The sequence below is a fragment of the Juglans regia genome, chromosome 13 (assembly GCF_001411555.2).
Source record: "Juglans regia cultivar Chandler chromosome 13, Walnut 2.0, whole genome shotgun sequence".
NCBI classification, from domain to species: Eukaryota; Viridiplantae; Streptophyta; class Magnoliopsida; order Fagales; family Juglandaceae; genus Juglans; species Juglans regia.
Window position 1 is genome coordinate 37425279 of NC_049913.1, and position 17321 is coordinate 37442599.

At 37.7% G+C, this 17321-nt stretch overlaps 2 protein-coding genes across 3 annotated transcripts; one reads left to right on the forward strand and one right to left on the reverse strand.

The window, feature by feature from the left end:
- Positions 1–555: 555 nt before the first annotated feature.
- Positions 556–4449, forward strand: LOC118344282 (phosphoinositide phospholipase C 2-like; the record flags this gene model as incomplete). The annotated part of the gene is made up of 7 exons (XM_035684689.1): positions 556–723; positions 818–994; positions 1165–1370; positions 2407–2524; positions 3367–3519; positions 3805–3891; positions 4115–4449. Coding segments are annotated over 7 exons (1203 nt in total), but the record flags the coding sequence as incomplete, so codon positions are not given.
- Positions 4450–10128: 5679 nt separating this feature from the next.
- On the reverse strand, positions 10129–16775 carry LOC109007882. Of its 2 annotated transcripts, none has more exons than XM_018987756.2 (4): positions 16600–16775; positions 16387–16480; positions 14599–14808; positions 10129–11000 (listed from the first exon to the last, which is right to left on the reverse strand). In XM_018987756.2, exons 1-4 carry the CDS (start codon positions 16672–16674, stop codon positions 10282–10284), a joined length of 1098 nt encoding a protein of 365 aa, XP_018843301.1. In that variant the 5' UTR covers positions 16675–16775; the 3' UTR covers positions 10129–10281. The 2 variants fall into 2 exon arrangements, with proteins under 2 accessions (XP_018843301.1, XP_018843311.1); XM_018987766.2 differs by having other exon boundaries at positions 10129–10997; positions 16600–16774.
- Positions 16776–17321: the final 546 nt, after the last annotated feature.

Genomic DNA, 17321 nt, shown 5'->3' on the forward strand with positions numbered 1-17321 from the left:
CATTGGACTCATAAAAAACATCTAGCTTAAGTTTTGAGTTACAGTAATTCTAAAAGTCTTCTCCAAATTTGGAGATGCACTGTTCATCCATCAACCCATATTTTATTACCAAATAATAAACAATAAACATTAATAGGAATTATGTATAGATCTGTTGTATTGTGAATTTGTGAGGACTTATGGTTTCCTTTTGCACTGTAAAATACAATAAATATTAGGGAATAAAAAATATTATTATTAAAATATATATTATTATATTATTATTTTAACTTTAAGATGACTAATCCAATACGGACTAGTTTCTTTAATGACTTTGGTTTTTGTCAGAACCTTAATTTTTAGCCAAATTTTAAACTTGATTTTGGTTAGACCGATGCCAATACTCTAATTAAATAATGTAGAATCTCGTATACCACCAACTGATCTTATCTTACTTATCATTGAATATGTATAAAAGTTATTACAGTTTAGAAGATTACGTACAAAGTGTTGTGCGTGTAAACAGATCATAAAATTAGTGTGCCATCCTGGCCTTCTATTTGCTGACATTAATTAATCTTAAATATTTTCTTTGGAGCTGTACGTAGGACTCTGACTCGTCCAGTGGAACTCATAAAATGTTTGAAAGCTATTAGGGACCATGCCTTTTCTGTTTCTGACTATCCTGTTGTGATTACTTTTGAAGACCACCTAACCCCATATTATCAATCTAAAGTTGCCCAGGTTAGTAAATCGAGCAACTTTTCATTGATGTCAAAGTACCATTCATTTTTATATGCCAAATTAATTCATGACTGCACTGGGAATTTTCTAGTAGATGGTCACTAAAACATTTGGAGAATTGCTATATCGTTCTGAATCGGAATTAAAGGAATTCCCTTCACCAGAATCATTGAAGAAAAAAATCTTGATTTCAACCAAACCACCAAAAGAATTCCATGATCAAGCTTCTTCTTCATCCAAGGATGAGACATGTAACTTAAACGTCGAACAGGTACGTACAGCTTGGATACATTCTCTGATCATTATAAATTAAGGTGAAAATGAAAGAGTACGTACGTAAATTGCATGCATGTGCTACGTACTATATATGTGTGTGTGTGCTCGCGCTCTGAGTGCACGAAGACCAGTACTTAATTATATTGAAAACTTGGCTGCATGCAGATGCTGGTTGCTTGGCATGATTGGGATGATCAAACTGGTGAAGAAAATGCCGTTCCTCAATATAAGAATTTAATTGCCATTCGTGCAGCAAAGCCGAAAGGTGTAAAAGATATCTGGGCTATTGATCCTGATAAAGTTAGACGTCTTAGCCTGAGTGAACAAGAGCTTGAAAATGCCGTAAACACACGTGGAACTGATATCGTCAGGTAATACTACTACGCACCTTCTCTCGCCATTCTCATTGTGCAGTCTCATATGCAGTACTTTGAGTTATGCAGCTAGGTACAATGATGTCCGCTTGTTTATCATTTTTGTATGCAGTCTTGTCCACGTCATAGATCAACTTCTTCATTATTGGTCATTTCAAATCATGTGTAGTTGTGTGCAAATCGAGAATTTTTAAGTGATAAATAACGAACCACATAAGTGTGCGTACTAAAGAATAGCGGATTTGAATAGCGGGTTTGAATAGCGAGACGATATGAAATAAAATAAGATAATATGAAATAAAATAATTTTAAATAAATTAAATAAAATATTATTTTTTAATATTATTATTATTTTAAGATTTGAAAAAATTAAATTATTTATTATATTTTATATAAAAATTTAAAAAAATTATAATAATAATATGAGATTACGAGGTAATGAGATAATTTCTGTATACAAACGACCACAATTCAAAAAACTCACACAAACGACATTAAATGATATAAGGCTAGCTATAAGACTAACTTCATGCAGTATTAATCATCTCTTATTTCTATCCCACTTTAGAAGCATTGTCAAAAGTACTTGAGATCTTTTTTCCTATATATGTACTAGGATTTAACGATCGGCGTCATCTACTGTTAGAATGTTAATACTCAATTATAGGTTAAAATAGATAAAATTCATGCAAGAAATTAAGAAACTATAGAAAAGAAGTACATGGAATTTTAGTTGATTCTGGAAATCATATATATATATATATATATATATAAATTGCTCCGAACCTAGATGGGAGAAGCACGAAGCTGTTATGGTTAAAATTTGTACAGTGAAGAACCTTTTAATTGGTTCAATTGAATGAATAGAAGACATGACATTATAAAGTACTAGACAATACATACATACATACATATATATATATATATAATATATTTATATGAATATCCATTACCCTAGCTAGCTAACAGAAGTACGTACTCTAGTAACATTAATAATGATCGGATGATCTAATTATTTTTTGCTGATCTCTAGGTTTACCCAAAAGAACTTGCTGAGGGTGTACCCAAAAGGTTTGCGCTTGGACTCATCAAATTACAATCCTATGCTCGGATGGATGCATGGAGCTCAAATGGTTGCACTTAATATGCAGGCAAGACTTGATCTTCTTCCATCTTAATTAAGACAAAAAATATAAATGTCTTTTTTGTAAATTAACTTTATAGCTCAAGTAAAGTAGTACTGTTTAAACTGGTCGTCCAAATCCCCTCAACCAACTAGCTTAAACTTTTGAGTTATATATTATTTAAAATTAAATATTAGATTGAAAGATCAACTGCAGTGAGATGATAAATATGTAAATAGTATATAGTAAGATAATTTGTGAATAATAATGAAATGATTTGAGTTAAGATTTTATGGGACTTTAGGAAAGATGAGAGAAAAAGTTAAGTAAAGAAATTATAAATTTAAAAGATGGTTAAAATATATTTTTTTAATATTATTTTTGTTTCGAAATTTAAAAAAAAAAATGAATTATTTTTAGTGTTTTGTTTAGAAGTTTAGAAAAGTTGTAATTATTAGATGAAAAAATTGAAAAATTGAAATGAAAAAATGTTTGCGTTTGAATGGTGCTTGAATATTGATATGAGATGAAATGATATGAGATGAGATGGTTTGAAAGGTTTGTGAAACCAAACCGACTGCAAAAAATCTTTGTAAGTTCAAATTTAGACTATAATCTCTGCGTTTCTAAAATATATATAGATGGACTCACCCGTAACAATTTAATCTTAAAACCATATTAAAAGTGGTATGATCACATAGTAAGTTTTGCAATGACAACTTTTTTTTCCCTACAAATATAATTTGCTCATATTGTAAGTTTCAATTAACATGATCCACTGCTACTCCCAGACCCTAGAATAACTCCATGCTGGAATGATTGTCTCTGTTCTGCTTATCTTTTTCCTGCTTTTCCTCGACTATATATAGGGATATGGGAAGTACCTTTGGATTATGCAAGGAATGTTCAGAGCCAATGGCGGTTGCGGTTACGTGAAAAAGCCTAACTTCTTGTTGGAAGTAACTCCAAGTAATGAGGTTTTTGATCCAAGTGATATGCCACGAACTCAGAAAACTTTGAAGGTGTGTGGTTGTAGGCAGTATTTAAAACGGTATTCGTTTTCCTTCCTTCATTCATTGTGTAATGAGAAGTTCTATTTGCAGTCTTGAGTGTAGTTTCATTGATAAATAAGAGTAAAAAAAAATTATTTTAAAAATAATATTATTATAATTTTAATTTTTTTTAAATATAATTATATGAACTTGCATGAACAATCTCTAAATAGGACCGTATATAAACTAACTCTAGTGTAATATATATAACTTTGCTAATCTGCATTATTCATGTTATCTTTATGGTACGAATAGGTAAAAGTCTACTTGGGAGAAGGGTGGCATTCAGATTTCCGCCACACGCACTTTGATCGATTTTCACCACCGGACTTTTTTGTCAGAGTAAGATCGATGCTTAATTGAAACCTCTCTCTCTCTCTCTCTCTCTCTCTCTCTCTCTCTAAAGTTGTTTGTGCCGAAATAAGAATTAAGTTTCCTGCGCAAGTTACTGCTTGGTCAATATGACAAGCTGACTATCTTGATGCATGCATGCATGCTTGGAAGATGAAAATGAAACAAATGAACTAATATACGTGGTGATGAGGAAGTAAACTGTTCACTGCAGGTTGGAATTGCTGGGGTTCCAGCTGACGAAGTTATAAAGCAAACGAAAGCAATTGAGGATGAATGGCTACCGATGTGGAATGAGGAGTTTGAATTCCCACTGAAGGCCCCCGAATTAGCTGTTCTCAGGATTGAGGTCCTTGAGTACGACACATCAGGAAAAAATGACTTCGGAGGCCAAGCATGTCTACCTGTATCAGAGTTGAGAACCGGTATTCGAGTAATTCCATTGCATAATAAAAAGGGAGACAAATACAATTCTGTAAAGCTTCTTATGCGATTTGAATTTTTATGATCTGTAAATTATTAAAACATCCATATGGGATATGGTATGTGTTGAGCTTATTAATTATTTGTTTTTGTGATTTGTATCTCTCTCTCTCTCTCTCTCTCACTATATATATATGGCGTTTTGCTGTAGTAATTTTTAACTATAACTGTAAGGGAATTTTTCCTCTTTTAAAACCCGTGAGGTAGGCCCGCAAAAGGCCATAAAGGGCTCAACCCGGTCCAATGACTCTTCTCTAAATTGGGGATTAAAACGTCCCGATTGGAAGTACCCAGCCCATAAGTTAAAGTCCATCCGCAAAGCATCCATCACGTGGGAAAGACAAGTGACAAGGATGGATGGGAACTAGCCGCCCTAACACTCTCCCCCCCTAGGGGTGCTACCCGTCCCATACGGGGCGGGGTAGCCCCCGCCCCCGCATGGGCGGGGGGTCAATATATTCATCCGCCCCCCGCCCCCGGAGTGCTGGGGCGGGGGACTCCGTCCCGGTTGACGGGGTGTGGGTGGAGGGGGTCCTCCGTCCGCATCCCCCGCACCACTACTGGGCCTAAGGCCCAGAAGCGGTTTCTGGGCCTTTTTTGGCCTAGAAGCGGTTTCTGGGCCTTTGAGAGAGAGCATAAAAAATAATGTGGTGTATATTGAGCACACCAGTAATGAAAATAATATATACATACATAATTTTATATAATTAAGACTAATGAAATACTACTATAGAGTATAGACTACAAGTTTACTACCTAATAAACTAATAAATAATAATAATAACTAAGCTATTACAAAAATAAAATGGAAAGTCTAACTGTCTAAACAATTACAAAATTACAAATAAAAGTGTCCAAGAGACATTGTATCAACATTATAAAATTACAAATAAAATATATAATACATACATCTGATAGACTAATTCAAAAATCTACGAAATTAATAATCAAAAAAAAGATGCAAGCGGTTTGGGTCTTTGACTGTGACATTTGGGGCGGCCGGATGGGTAGTCTTGAGGCTTGAGCCTTAAGCACATGTTCATATAGCAGTGGAGGTAGACATCGTCTGAGTCGTCTCATGTGTTACTACAACAATCAATACTAAAATTAATACTGATGAAATTGAAATGAATATAAATAAATACTGATGAAATTGAAATGAATATAAATAAATCAAAATAATAAAATAAAAACAATAATTACCAGATGGTCTAGATCCAGACTGATCACCACCCTCTTCATCGGTCTCTTTAAAATCTAACACATCCGGAACATAAATATCATTTCTCATCGTCCAACTCTGTGTGCATATCAATGCCTCCACAGTTGTAGGAGACAATGAACTACGGAAAGGATCTAATATGCGCCCTCCGGTACTAAATGCAGACTCCGAGGCAACGGTGCTAATAGGGATGGCCAATATACAACGGGCAATCTCAGAAAGGATGGGATATTTCTTTGATGCTACCTTCCACCATCCTAAAATGTCAAAATTATCATCATCTTGAATAAGATCCGTTGACAAATAACTGTCTAACTCTGAAACCACCTCCGTAGATTGATGGACTAGTGTGGGATTATGTGCGAGGGTTTTCGTCCATGCCAATCTATGCTTCTTTGTTGCCCCGGTGTCTGGAGGAGGTGTTGGGATATGTGTAGGTGTAGTAGATGTAGTACCACCCTTAATTGCATTAAACTCATCATAAAATCTATGAAGGGTATCGCGAGCCATCTCACCAATAAGATCAATCCAAGCCTGATCATACGCAAGTCCCAAACCATATAACATGCCAGAAACTTTTAGACGGGGATCAAGAATAGTAGCCACATATAACAAAATATTGAGTCTAGTCAAATCTCCCCAATACTTGTCAACTTTGACCCTCATGGTCAATGCCATCCCCCTCATCCTTAGATTGGAACCCCTACACATGTCGTCTAATTCTTCTTTCACTCTACATATTTGTTGACAAAATTCATAGCATGTAGGGTGCAAAGAAGCAGATAACTTCAACGTGACTTCATAAAACAGCCCGAGAAAATCAACAAATGTAGCAACTACCTCCCAATCATCATCATTAGACAATCCTAAACCTCCGTGCTCATCAAAGTATTTGACATATTAAATGTCTTCATCAGCCCAATAATTGAAAGGCTTTTTTATATTCTTGGGCCGCCTCCAACATCAAAAAGGTTGAGTTCCATCTGGTGGGAACATCAGTACAAAGACCCCTCTTTGATGTTATGCCCACACTCTTCGCAGCAATTTTGAATTTCTCCAATCTAGAAGGAGAAGACCTCACAAATTTCACAGCCAATCTAACTCGTGCAACCGAGTTATCAACATCTTTTAACCCCTCAGTCACAATTAGATTCAAGATATGTGCAGAACATCTAACATGCAAATATTCATCACCCAAGAATGTCTTATTTGCCTCTTTAAGATAAGTTTTCAGATATCCCAAGGCGACATCATTAGACGAGGCATTGTCAACCGAAACTGTCAAAACCCTACTCAACCCCCACTCCTTGATTGAGGCCTCTAAGGCCTTCCCAATTGTCTCACCCTTGTGATCAGTTATTTGACAAAACTTGATAATCTTTTTATGGAGAATCCAGTCAAAATCAATGAAATGGACAGTCAAAGACATATAATTAAAATTTTGGACTGAAGTCCAAGTATCGGTAGTGAGGCAAACTACCAAACCCGCCAATTGGCCCCTCAAAACATCTTTATCTTTCCAGTACATCTTTTTAATATCCTTTGCCACAGTGTGGCGAGAAGGAAGCATAAATCTAGGTTCCAATTCTTGGACAAATTCTTGGAACCCTCTCCCATCCACAAACTGAAAAGGTAGCTCGTCTATGACAACCATACGAGCTAACTTCCTTCTCCACTCATCAACATTATACTTTGTGAACCCCTTCAATGTTGAACCCCCACTACTCTCATCCGCCATTTTTTTCAATCCAATTTCTAGTCTTGATTGACCCTTCTCCACTAAGGATCTTAATATTGGACTCTTCTTGCATTGTTCCTCTAAATGGACCTTTAACTGGGATGTACCATGTTTCCTATAGTGACATCCATATATTTTCCCACAATAATTACATTTAGCTTGTGGGTTATTGGGGTCACCACCCTCTAGTTTGGTAAAATGAGACCAAACTACGGAAACAGGTTTCTTACTTTGTGTGGGCTTAGGGGCGGGGCAAGGTGTATTCCCACTCCCAGGGGTTGGAGTAGGGTTAGGTTCTGGGTCAGGGGTGCTGGTAGGGGCAGGGGTACTGGTAGGGGTGGGAGAGCTATCAGTGAACTCTCTTTGAGAAGACATTCCTGATTCCACAACACAACAAAAAATAAAAAAATCAATCAACATACGACATAATTCCAAACATGCACTTATCAATCACGTACGACATAATTCCAAACATAAACCCCTAAATTGAGTTAGGGGTTTCAATTGAAACCCCTCAATTTTAGGGGTTCAATCCGAAACCCCTCAACTTGAGGGGGTTTCAATTCAAACCCCTAAATTGAGTTAGGGTTTCAATTGAAACCCCAAACTGAAATTGGGGTTTCAATCCGAAACCCCAAACTGAAATTGGGGTTTCGGATTGAAACCCCTCAATTTTAGGGGTTCAATCCGAAACCCCTAAACTTGAGGGGGGTTTCAATTGAAACCCCTAAATTGAGTTAGGGGTTTCAATTGAAACCCCAAACTGAAATTGGGGTTTTGGATTGAAACCCCCTCAATTTTAGGGGTTCAATCCGAAACCCCTAAACTTGAGGGGGGTTTCCAATTGAAACCCCTAAATTGAGTTAGGGGTTTCAATTGAAACCCCAAAATTGAAAATTAAGGGGTTTCAATTGAAACCCCTAAATTTCAAGCACAAATTTCGGATTGGAACCCTAAATTGATTTAGGGTTTCAATCTACAAACAAGTACAAAGAAACAGATGAATCAAAACACAAGCACAAAATTCTCCACAACACACAAATTCACAAATTTCCCATCCTCCATCTCCGATTCAACCCAACCTTCCTCCAATCTCCAATCCAAAACAAAAAAAAAAACAAAAAGAATGGGTTTCGGATTTCTTACCTTTGAGTAGCGGCGAAATCCCAGTGAGAGACGGAGACGGAGAAGTGGCAGCGGTGGTGCTGCTCGTGCGAGACGGAGATTCGACTAAGAGAGAGAGAGGCTTGTGGATGCGAGTGCGAGACTGACTCAGAGAAAGTGAGTGTGAGAGATCGGCGAGAGACTCAGAGACAGAGAGTGAGAAAGGAGAGTGAGAGAGGAGAGTTTGAGAGTGAAATGGGAAGCAGACGCGGGGAAGGGGGAGGGGGGGGAACCTTAACTAATAGTGAAACGGCGCCGTTTCACTATTAGTTGAGGGGCGGCTGCACCTACCAGACCTAAGTGAAACGGCACCGTTTTGTCTATAACAAAACGGCGCCGTTTCACTCTACTTATTTGTTTTTTTTTTATATATATATAATTTTAATTATATTTTATATATATATAACTCAAGCGGGGCGGGGCTTCGCCCCATCCGCCCCCCGCCTCCGCATCTTCCATGGGGTGCGGGCGGGGCGCCCCGCACCCCGCTTTAGCGGGCCGGATCCCCCGCCCCGCATGTGCGGGGGCGGGGCGAACGGGGCGGGTCAGCGGGGAACGGGGCCCCGCTGCCCACCCCTATTCGCTATTAGAAGTGATGTGGATAGCAATGGATTTGACCTGTTTATTGATCTTCCTTTTATTTCTTTGTTGTTCTTCCATATAGAATGAGAGTGCGCAAGATTCTGTTGTCTATATAAGGTCCTCAATGCAGATCCAAGAGCACAGCTTTAAATATTGTGTAGGCTTGATGGAAAGGGTGGATTTATTCTTAAAACCATGATGTGTGGAAGCTTTTGCACTTAAACATGGAGTTTGTAATGCAAACCTTTTGTTGGAGAGGCTAACAAGTAGCATTTCATTGATTTTGTGACAGGAAATTATGTTGTGGAGCATCTCTTGGCAGTTCCTCATAATTTTGAGGAGTTTTGTATTGCATATCTGAATAGTGATGAAAGATAACAAACTATTGTTATCTCATATTTGTTTGAATGTGTTTATTCGATAGCACAACAATATTGCATTTTTTTTGGATTAGAGCTCTCCTTTGAACATAGGATGCCCCGATTTAATGTGTGTTGATTCATTAACGTGTTGGTGTTGGTATAGACTGCATTGCTGAAAGTGTTGCATTTTGAAATTATTGACAATGGACACATATCATTCTTAATGTGTGTTAGACTGTGTTTTTATCTTGGATAGATTACTCCACAATTTCTTCATGGCTTTATTAAGTTCTTTTTAAAATTTTAATTAGTAATTTGACTAGCTACAGTTACTGAAGTTGATGAAAATCTGTATAGATGTTTTGTTTTATAGGTGGAATTTAATGTTGGGTAGCAACTGATTTATGAACTATTTTTATGACTGGGTAGCAACAAGTTTTGTTTTGTTGGTTTGGTAGTTGCTAAAGTTGGTGGATTTCTCAACTTTTGGATTAAATATTGGTGAAAATGTTGTTGAATTTGATCTGTGATAGGCATTTTGTGGAGATTAAATGTGTGTTTACAAAATATTAAAAAAAAATTAAAATTAATATTAAAATATATAATACTTTATTATTATTTAAACTTTGGGATGACCAGTCCAATGTGGACTGAACTCTAGCTAGAAGTCCATGTTATGGCCAAAAGATAACATTCTAGCTAAATTTTAGACTTGGCAATGGCTGCCAATGCTCCAAAGCACAAAACAGACATCAATGTCCTTACAAATTCCAAAAATAAGAGTTTATCCGTAATTACAATATACCACAGTACGAATAAATATCTGGATCCTAGTTGCTCAATGTGACATCCTGCAGTTTTGCTTCCAGATCAGAAGTACTAGAGCAACCTAGTTCATGTTCGAATAGTCTCAGTGAATTCCTCATACCATCGCATGCCTGAAGAAAAGCTTGTGAAGTTCCCTTCACACTTTCTAGCTCTACCAGCAAATCATCAATAATGCTCGAGATTTTCTCTAAAGAAGCCTTCATCGCTGGAACCTCTTGAGGTGGGTAAAGACAAGCTCCAAGCTCATCAATCTGTGCTCCAATTCCTTGACACAGCTTCAACAATTTCTCCAAACAATCAACAAATTCAGTGTTGTTTGGGTTTTCCATTTTAAGCAAACCTGTGATCGTGCGGATAAGTTCCTTGATAACTGCAAGCGTATCGGACACAACTCCAATTGCTGATTGGGCAATTTTCATCTCTCCAGGCAACAAGTCATTGCCTAGATCATCCTCACATGAGTTATCATCATCATCTTGCGGGTCACCATCTGCTTTGTTAGAAGCCTCATCATATGTTTCATCTGTTTGGTCAGAGGAACCGGGCTTGAGCTCCTTCATCTCCCGAAGAACATCCTTCAGAGAAACTGCAACTTGTGTCATACCCCGCCCTATTGCTGTGATATTTGTGGAGGGGGTCTTCTTAAGAGCAGAGCAAGCTTCCCATACCGCACCGACTAACTGTGGGATTGAGAGTTTTTGGACATTATTGCGTGATCCTGCTAGTGTCCAGCCATAATAAATAAATACATAAGAAAACAATGAATTAATATGCTGGGATGGGCATTTATTAGCATGATGATAAAAATAACATGCCCATTATTATAAGAAAAATGTTTTAGCCACAAAAAGATCCTACAAAAGTAAACTCACAAACTGAAGTAGCTTAATATCGTACGTTAGATCGTAAAATCATTTTTATTGTAAAGTAAATCTAATGTATCATATGAAGCCATATCAGTTTGTAGGTTTACTTTTGTAGGATCTCGTATTGCATAATGGGAGCCCAAGAGTTGAATACGCTATACAAGAACAAGAGCATAAGAAAGGAAAAAACTTCAATTGGTTGTTTTTCATGAAAAAAAGTATCAACTGCCAAGAATAATATATTACAGTTTGATATCAACTTTCTGAGCCAAACATGAGGCATACTGGTCAAAAAAATGAGTTGCACGACTCTTCTTATGCCTCCTCACTCTTACAGGCAAGAATTTCTAATTAGATCTAGGACAGCCTCTAATTACATGAGTAAAGGCCAGTCTTAGGAGGAGAAAAGGAGCTGCCACACTCTTAAATTATAATGATGGCCTAAACTCAGAAGCATAACATATATCTATCAATAATGAAATCAATAAACAAGTTAAAAGGTATATTAACTGCACAACTACATTGTTCATTTCTATGATACGTTGCTTTCGGAACAATTTGAGTGGAGGCCGAGACTTGACAGGATGGCCTTTGATGTTCTTGACCCACAAGTTGCGGAACGACTCGAAAGGCATTTTGAGGAGGTAGAGGTCCGGTCGGTGATCAAGGGTATGACGGGTGATAAAGCTCCAGGTCCGGCTGGTTTCTCCATGGCTTTTTTTCAGACGTGTTGGGATGTGCTTAAAGATGATATCATGGGAGTTTTTCAGGAATTTCATGGAAGCGGGCGGTTTGAGAAAAGTCTTAATGCTACTCTCTTAGCACTCATTTCCAAAAAGCTAGGCGTGGAAGAAGTGAAAGATTTCCGTCCCATTAGTTTGGTGAGTGGTCTGTACAAAATTTTATCTAAAGTATTGGCAAACAGATTGAGTAAGGTGATAGAAAGATTGATTTCGAAGCCTCAAAATGTATTTGTTCAAGGTAGACAAATCCTTGATTCGGTACTGATAGCCAATGAATGTCTGGAGAGTCGAGTTAAATCGGGAAAGCCTGGACTCCTTTGTAAGTTAGACATGGAGAAAGCTTACGATCACGTCAATTGGAGTTTCTTAATTTATATGTTGGAGAGATGTGGCTTTGGTTCTAAATGGTGTTCTTGGATCCTTCATTGTATTTCCGCAGCCTGTTTTTCTGTATTGGTGAATGGGACGTCCAAAGGTTTTTTTAAAAGCTCCCGAGGTTTGCGACAAGGAGACCCCTTTTCTCCTCTTTTATTTGTTTTTGTGATGGAAGCGTTCAACAAGATGATTTCAGGGGCGGTAGAGAGAGGGTTCATATCAGGATTCTCAGTAGGAGAGGCAAGTTCAAGTTCGCTTAACATTTCCCACATATTGTTTGCTGACGATACTCTAATATTTTGTGAAGCCAGACATGAGCAAATTCGAGTTGTGAGAGCTCTTCTATTATGCTTTGAAGCTGTGTCAGGTTTGAAGGTGAATTTGGCTAAATCAGAGATAGTGCCAATGGGACATGTACCCAATTTGGAGAGTCTGGCGTCCATCCTGGAGTGCAAGATATCTCAATTGCCTATGAAATATCTCGGTCTTCCGCTAGGGGCGGCGTTCAAATTGAAAGCTATTTGGGATGATATAATAGAAAAAATGGAAAGGAAACTAGCTGGTTGGAAGATGATGTACTTATCTAAAGGGGGCCGGTTAACTCTCATAAAAAGTACTCTTTCTAACTTACCAACATACTTCCTTTCACTATTTCCACTTCCCGCCAAGGTGGCTCATCGCATGGAGAAAATTCAACGTGATTTCCTGTGGGGAGGGATCAAGGAAGAGTTTAAATTTCACTTGGTGAAATGGGCCACAATTTGCTCCCCCATTAAGGAAGGAGGATTGGGTATATGGAATTTGAGATCATTCAACCAAGCCTTACTTGGCAAATGGTTATGGAGATATCACCATGAACGGGAGGCCTTGTGGCGAACCGTCATTGCCTTGAAGCACGGGGAATCATGGGGAGGGTGGTGTTCCAATGAGGTGAGTGGACCCCACGAAGTAGGGCTTTGGAAACATATCAGAAGAGGATGGGACATCTATGCAGCACACACTTGCTTCAAAGTCAGCAACGGTGTTAAGGTAAAATTTTGGCATGACTTATGGTGCGGTGATCGGGCACTCAAGGATGTTTATCCAGGAGTTTACAGCTTAGCAAGACGGAAAGAAGCATCCATTGCCGATCTAGTTAGCTTTTCCAATGGCTCCTTCCAATGGAACCTTACTTTCAATAGAAATGCACAAGACTGGGAGATGGATGACATTTCGGTCTTTTTTGACCTTGTGTACTCCACTGGGGTGTCGGGGGAAGGAGAAGACAAGTTATATTGGCATCCCTCTAAGAAAGGAGTTTTACGGCCAGTTTGTTTTATCATTCCTTAAATGTGCACAACTCAATCCCGTTCCCATGGAAGAGCATTTGGAAGACAAAGGCACCTCTAAAGGCAACTTTCTTTGTTTGGACAGCCTCTTGGGGAAAGATTCTTACCATAGATAACCTGAGGAAACGCGACATCATAGCTATGAATTGGTGTTACATGTGTAAGAAGAGTGGTACTTATCCAACAAAAAAAAAATGTGTAAGAAGAGTGGTGAGTCCGTAGACCATCTCTTACTACATTGCGAGATTGTCATGTCCTTATGGACTGAAGTCTTAGCACGGGTGGGGTTGGCATGGGTGATGCAGGAAAAGGTACGTGAGTTTTTAGCCTCTTGGAGAGGTATTAGGGGCAACTCTCAAATTGCATCCATATGGAAGATGCTACCTATTTGTTTATGGTGGTGCATTTGGAGGGAGCGGAACGCAAGATGCTTTGAAGATCAAGAGAGATCAACGGAAGAGCTTAGAACTTTGTTTTTCAATACTTTACTCCATTGGTCAATTGTAATTGATTTTCAGGGCAGGTCTTTTCACGATTTCCTTGTATCCCTAAGCTAGACTTAAACTTGCTCATGTATATGGCACGTATACTTGGGCATCCTTTGTATCACTTTTGATCAATAAAATTTTGTTTACCGATCAAAAAAAAATTAACTGCACAACTATATGTTATTCTAATCTTGTAAAACTTCATGGCATGGGTTGAACCCATTGGCTTCTCGACAGCTGGGATTGTAATTCTTTTCCTTTTATAAGGACCCATAATCATCACCCAGTTTCGAATTTCAATCACTCTAAGTCGACTATGTAAGCCCACACACTAGATCTGCTCTCTATTAATATTCCTTAACAACAAGGTGTGAATAGCTGCAGCAATAATGTAAAGACATGTAATGATCTCCAGAGATTGGATGGATTTAAGTCCAGACATTCCACCAGGTGTACTGGACCATTTGTGCGCACACATGCATTGATTGAGAGAGAGAGAGAGAGAGAGAGAGAGATTACCATATGAAGAGACAGATTCCATCAACAATTTAAAACTGCAATCAACAACTTGCTTCACTGATGCGTGTATACTGGAAGAGAGAGTATGCCCTGCACCCACCATACTTCCATGGGAAAGCAGAAGGAAACCTTGTAGTGTATTGAAGTATGCTGACATGTTCTCGTCAAGTGCTTTTACATCCGGCATTTCTCCAGTCCAAAGCATTCCAGCTGCATAAAGAACAAAATAAATAGTCATTATTACACATGGGTAAAAAAGTAGCAGGATCAGGTGTCAATCGTTCCCTCTATAAAAGGACTTGTCAAGAAATTGTTCCCGCTATCAAAGGATATATCGAGTACAAACTCGTAGAGATGGATATGAAATATCCTCTTTATAATTGGAAAGGATGCAGATGTCTAGTCAGATCTATCTCGACAGCTTTACCTCTACATCATTTTGCTTATGAAATTTGAGGTTTAGAAAGAAAAATATATTTAAGGTAAGAAGAAAAAAAAATGACAATCAACAAGAACATTCTAGATGTCATTCTATTACAATGGCAAGATGGTCAAGTGAGTTTATATCCACAGTACTTCCCAACTAAATATCTCTCTACTATTGATTTATCTATTAAAACTACAAGACAACCAAAACCCTTTGAAATTGTCATGTTTTGATACTGAGATCAGTAATGGTCATGGATCTTTTGATTACTTTAGGTAGGACCAATCTGCTTCAGGAACCATTTGATTAATGACATAGGTATTTGACGATTCATTCAATTTCTTTATCATTTCAAGATTCATGCAAGGCTCCTTGATTGATATCTTTATCAAGATGAAGGTATCAGTTGACTAATGCAAGAAAGTTATCAGATTACTGTCCAAAATACCCCAGATGTTTTTTCAGGTTCCTCACAAAGCTGATACATAACTACTACTTCACATGAATCACAGTTGATATAGTTCAGCGAGTTGGAATTAAGACATTAGGGGACCAACTATTATACACCAACTTGAAAGTGTCAGTCTGGCCGAAAGGCAGGTAAATGAGATATAACAAAAACGATAATATGTCTCATTTGCACAGAAACAGCTTTCAAGTTGGTGTATCTAGGTGTTCAACTGTATACTTCCTGTGTACTAGGTATATGCCTATTTCATTCACATCAATAAAGTTTATATCTTTACTTATCAAAAAAAAAAAAAAACACCCAAATAAACAATGCAGAATTCATTTTTAACCTTAACAAAGTATTTGTCTGCAATTGACTCAATGATCCTTCAACAGTTACAAAAATATCTGTTGACAGCTTTCCTCTACACTCTTCACACAACAAACAATTCATTGATGATTTACCATAATTTTTTATTTTTACTCCTTAACAAATCCCAACTTTCCACTTGGCATTTTCGGCACTTTATTCTAGGTAAAAAAAAAACGTCCTTAAACGGTATCCCACATCAACATTGAACTCATTATGAATAAACACCTAAAATGACTTAAAAATAAAGTAGAAGACAGTTGTGGGTACATTCTGAAACACACTGAAGAATTAATTCATAACTAACAGATGAACTTCGCATATGAATATTGAATCAGATCGTAAACAATAAAGCTATAAACTGAAAATATAAGTTCTTTTTCTGGGAAACTCCTAGCCCATATTCTTGAAAACAAGTAAGGTAGGCCCCCGTTCACCAAAATCACGAGGAAGCACAGAAATCTCAAACACTGATGAAGCAGATAGCAGAAACTAGAAAGTTGTGGGACAAGAAGAGGTAAATGAGAAAAAAGAAGAATACCCATCGTGGCTTGTTTGGAGACTTGGTCGCCTATCGTTATAACCTCCTCCCAGCTCACTTTTTCAAGAGAAGAAGCCGGACGTTGATCCAACACCTACACATATAGTCCACGACAAGCAGACCCACATCATCATCATGCACCCAACGAATCTAACATCATCAATACAAACACAGAAACGCAAATATATGCAAAGGGTGTGAATAACAGTAAACCTGGAAGGTCTCGTGTATGGTATTGAGGTGAAAATTCAGGGTTTGCTTCAGTCGCTCTTTCTCCGCTTTGCCCATCTCTTTCTGTCGAGCAATTGCTGCCGTGTTGAGAGTCTTGAGACACAGAGAGAGTGAGGGAAGGGTTTTTTGGGTTTCAAGGAACAATGAACGACGTCGGATTATGATGGCCGAGCGGCTCGGTAATATTACAGATAGTCGCCACTAGGCCGTTATGTTGTCGAAGTGTTGGATTCGCCGTAACAGGCATTTCACATTGTTGCCACCGGATTTCGTTACAAAATATGCCTTTTAAAGCGATTCAAATATCAAAAGAGAATAAATTTGCCACGAATTGTTTGTTGGTATTTTTTTTTTCCAATTTCATGAAAACTTCCATAAGGCATATTTATACTTTTGGTTGTCTCTTGAATCGAGTCTTTTGGATTCCGTTTGGCAACATAAATGTTCTCAAATATTCTCAGATATTTTCTTCTCAAATATCACTCAAACATAGAAGATTCATTTTAAAACGATTCAAATATCAAAAGAAAATTAACTTGCCACAAGTTGTTCCGTGGTATTTTTTTTCCAATTTCATGAAAACTTCCATAAGTTATTGTTATACTTTTGGTTTGTCTCTTAAATCGATTCTTTTATACTCCGTTTGGCAACACAATTGTTGTCAAGTATTTTCCTATATTTCTTTTTCAAATACAATTCAAACT

Excerpts from the sequence above, each read along its gene's own strand:
- LOC109007882 (XM_018987756.2), bottom strand. The coding sequence starts at position 16,674 with ATGGGCAAAGCGGAGAAAGAGCGACTGAAGCAAACCCTGAATTTTCAC. Across the intron at positions 16,481-16,599 it reads CCATACACGAGACCTTCCAG|GTGTTGGATCAACGTCCGGC; the intron begins GTTTACTGTTAT and ends CTATATGTGTAG. Across the intron at positions 14,809-16,386 it reads CTCCAAACAAGCCACGATGG|CTGGAATGCTTTGGACTGGA; the intron begins GTATTCTTCTTT and ends TTCTTTATGCAG.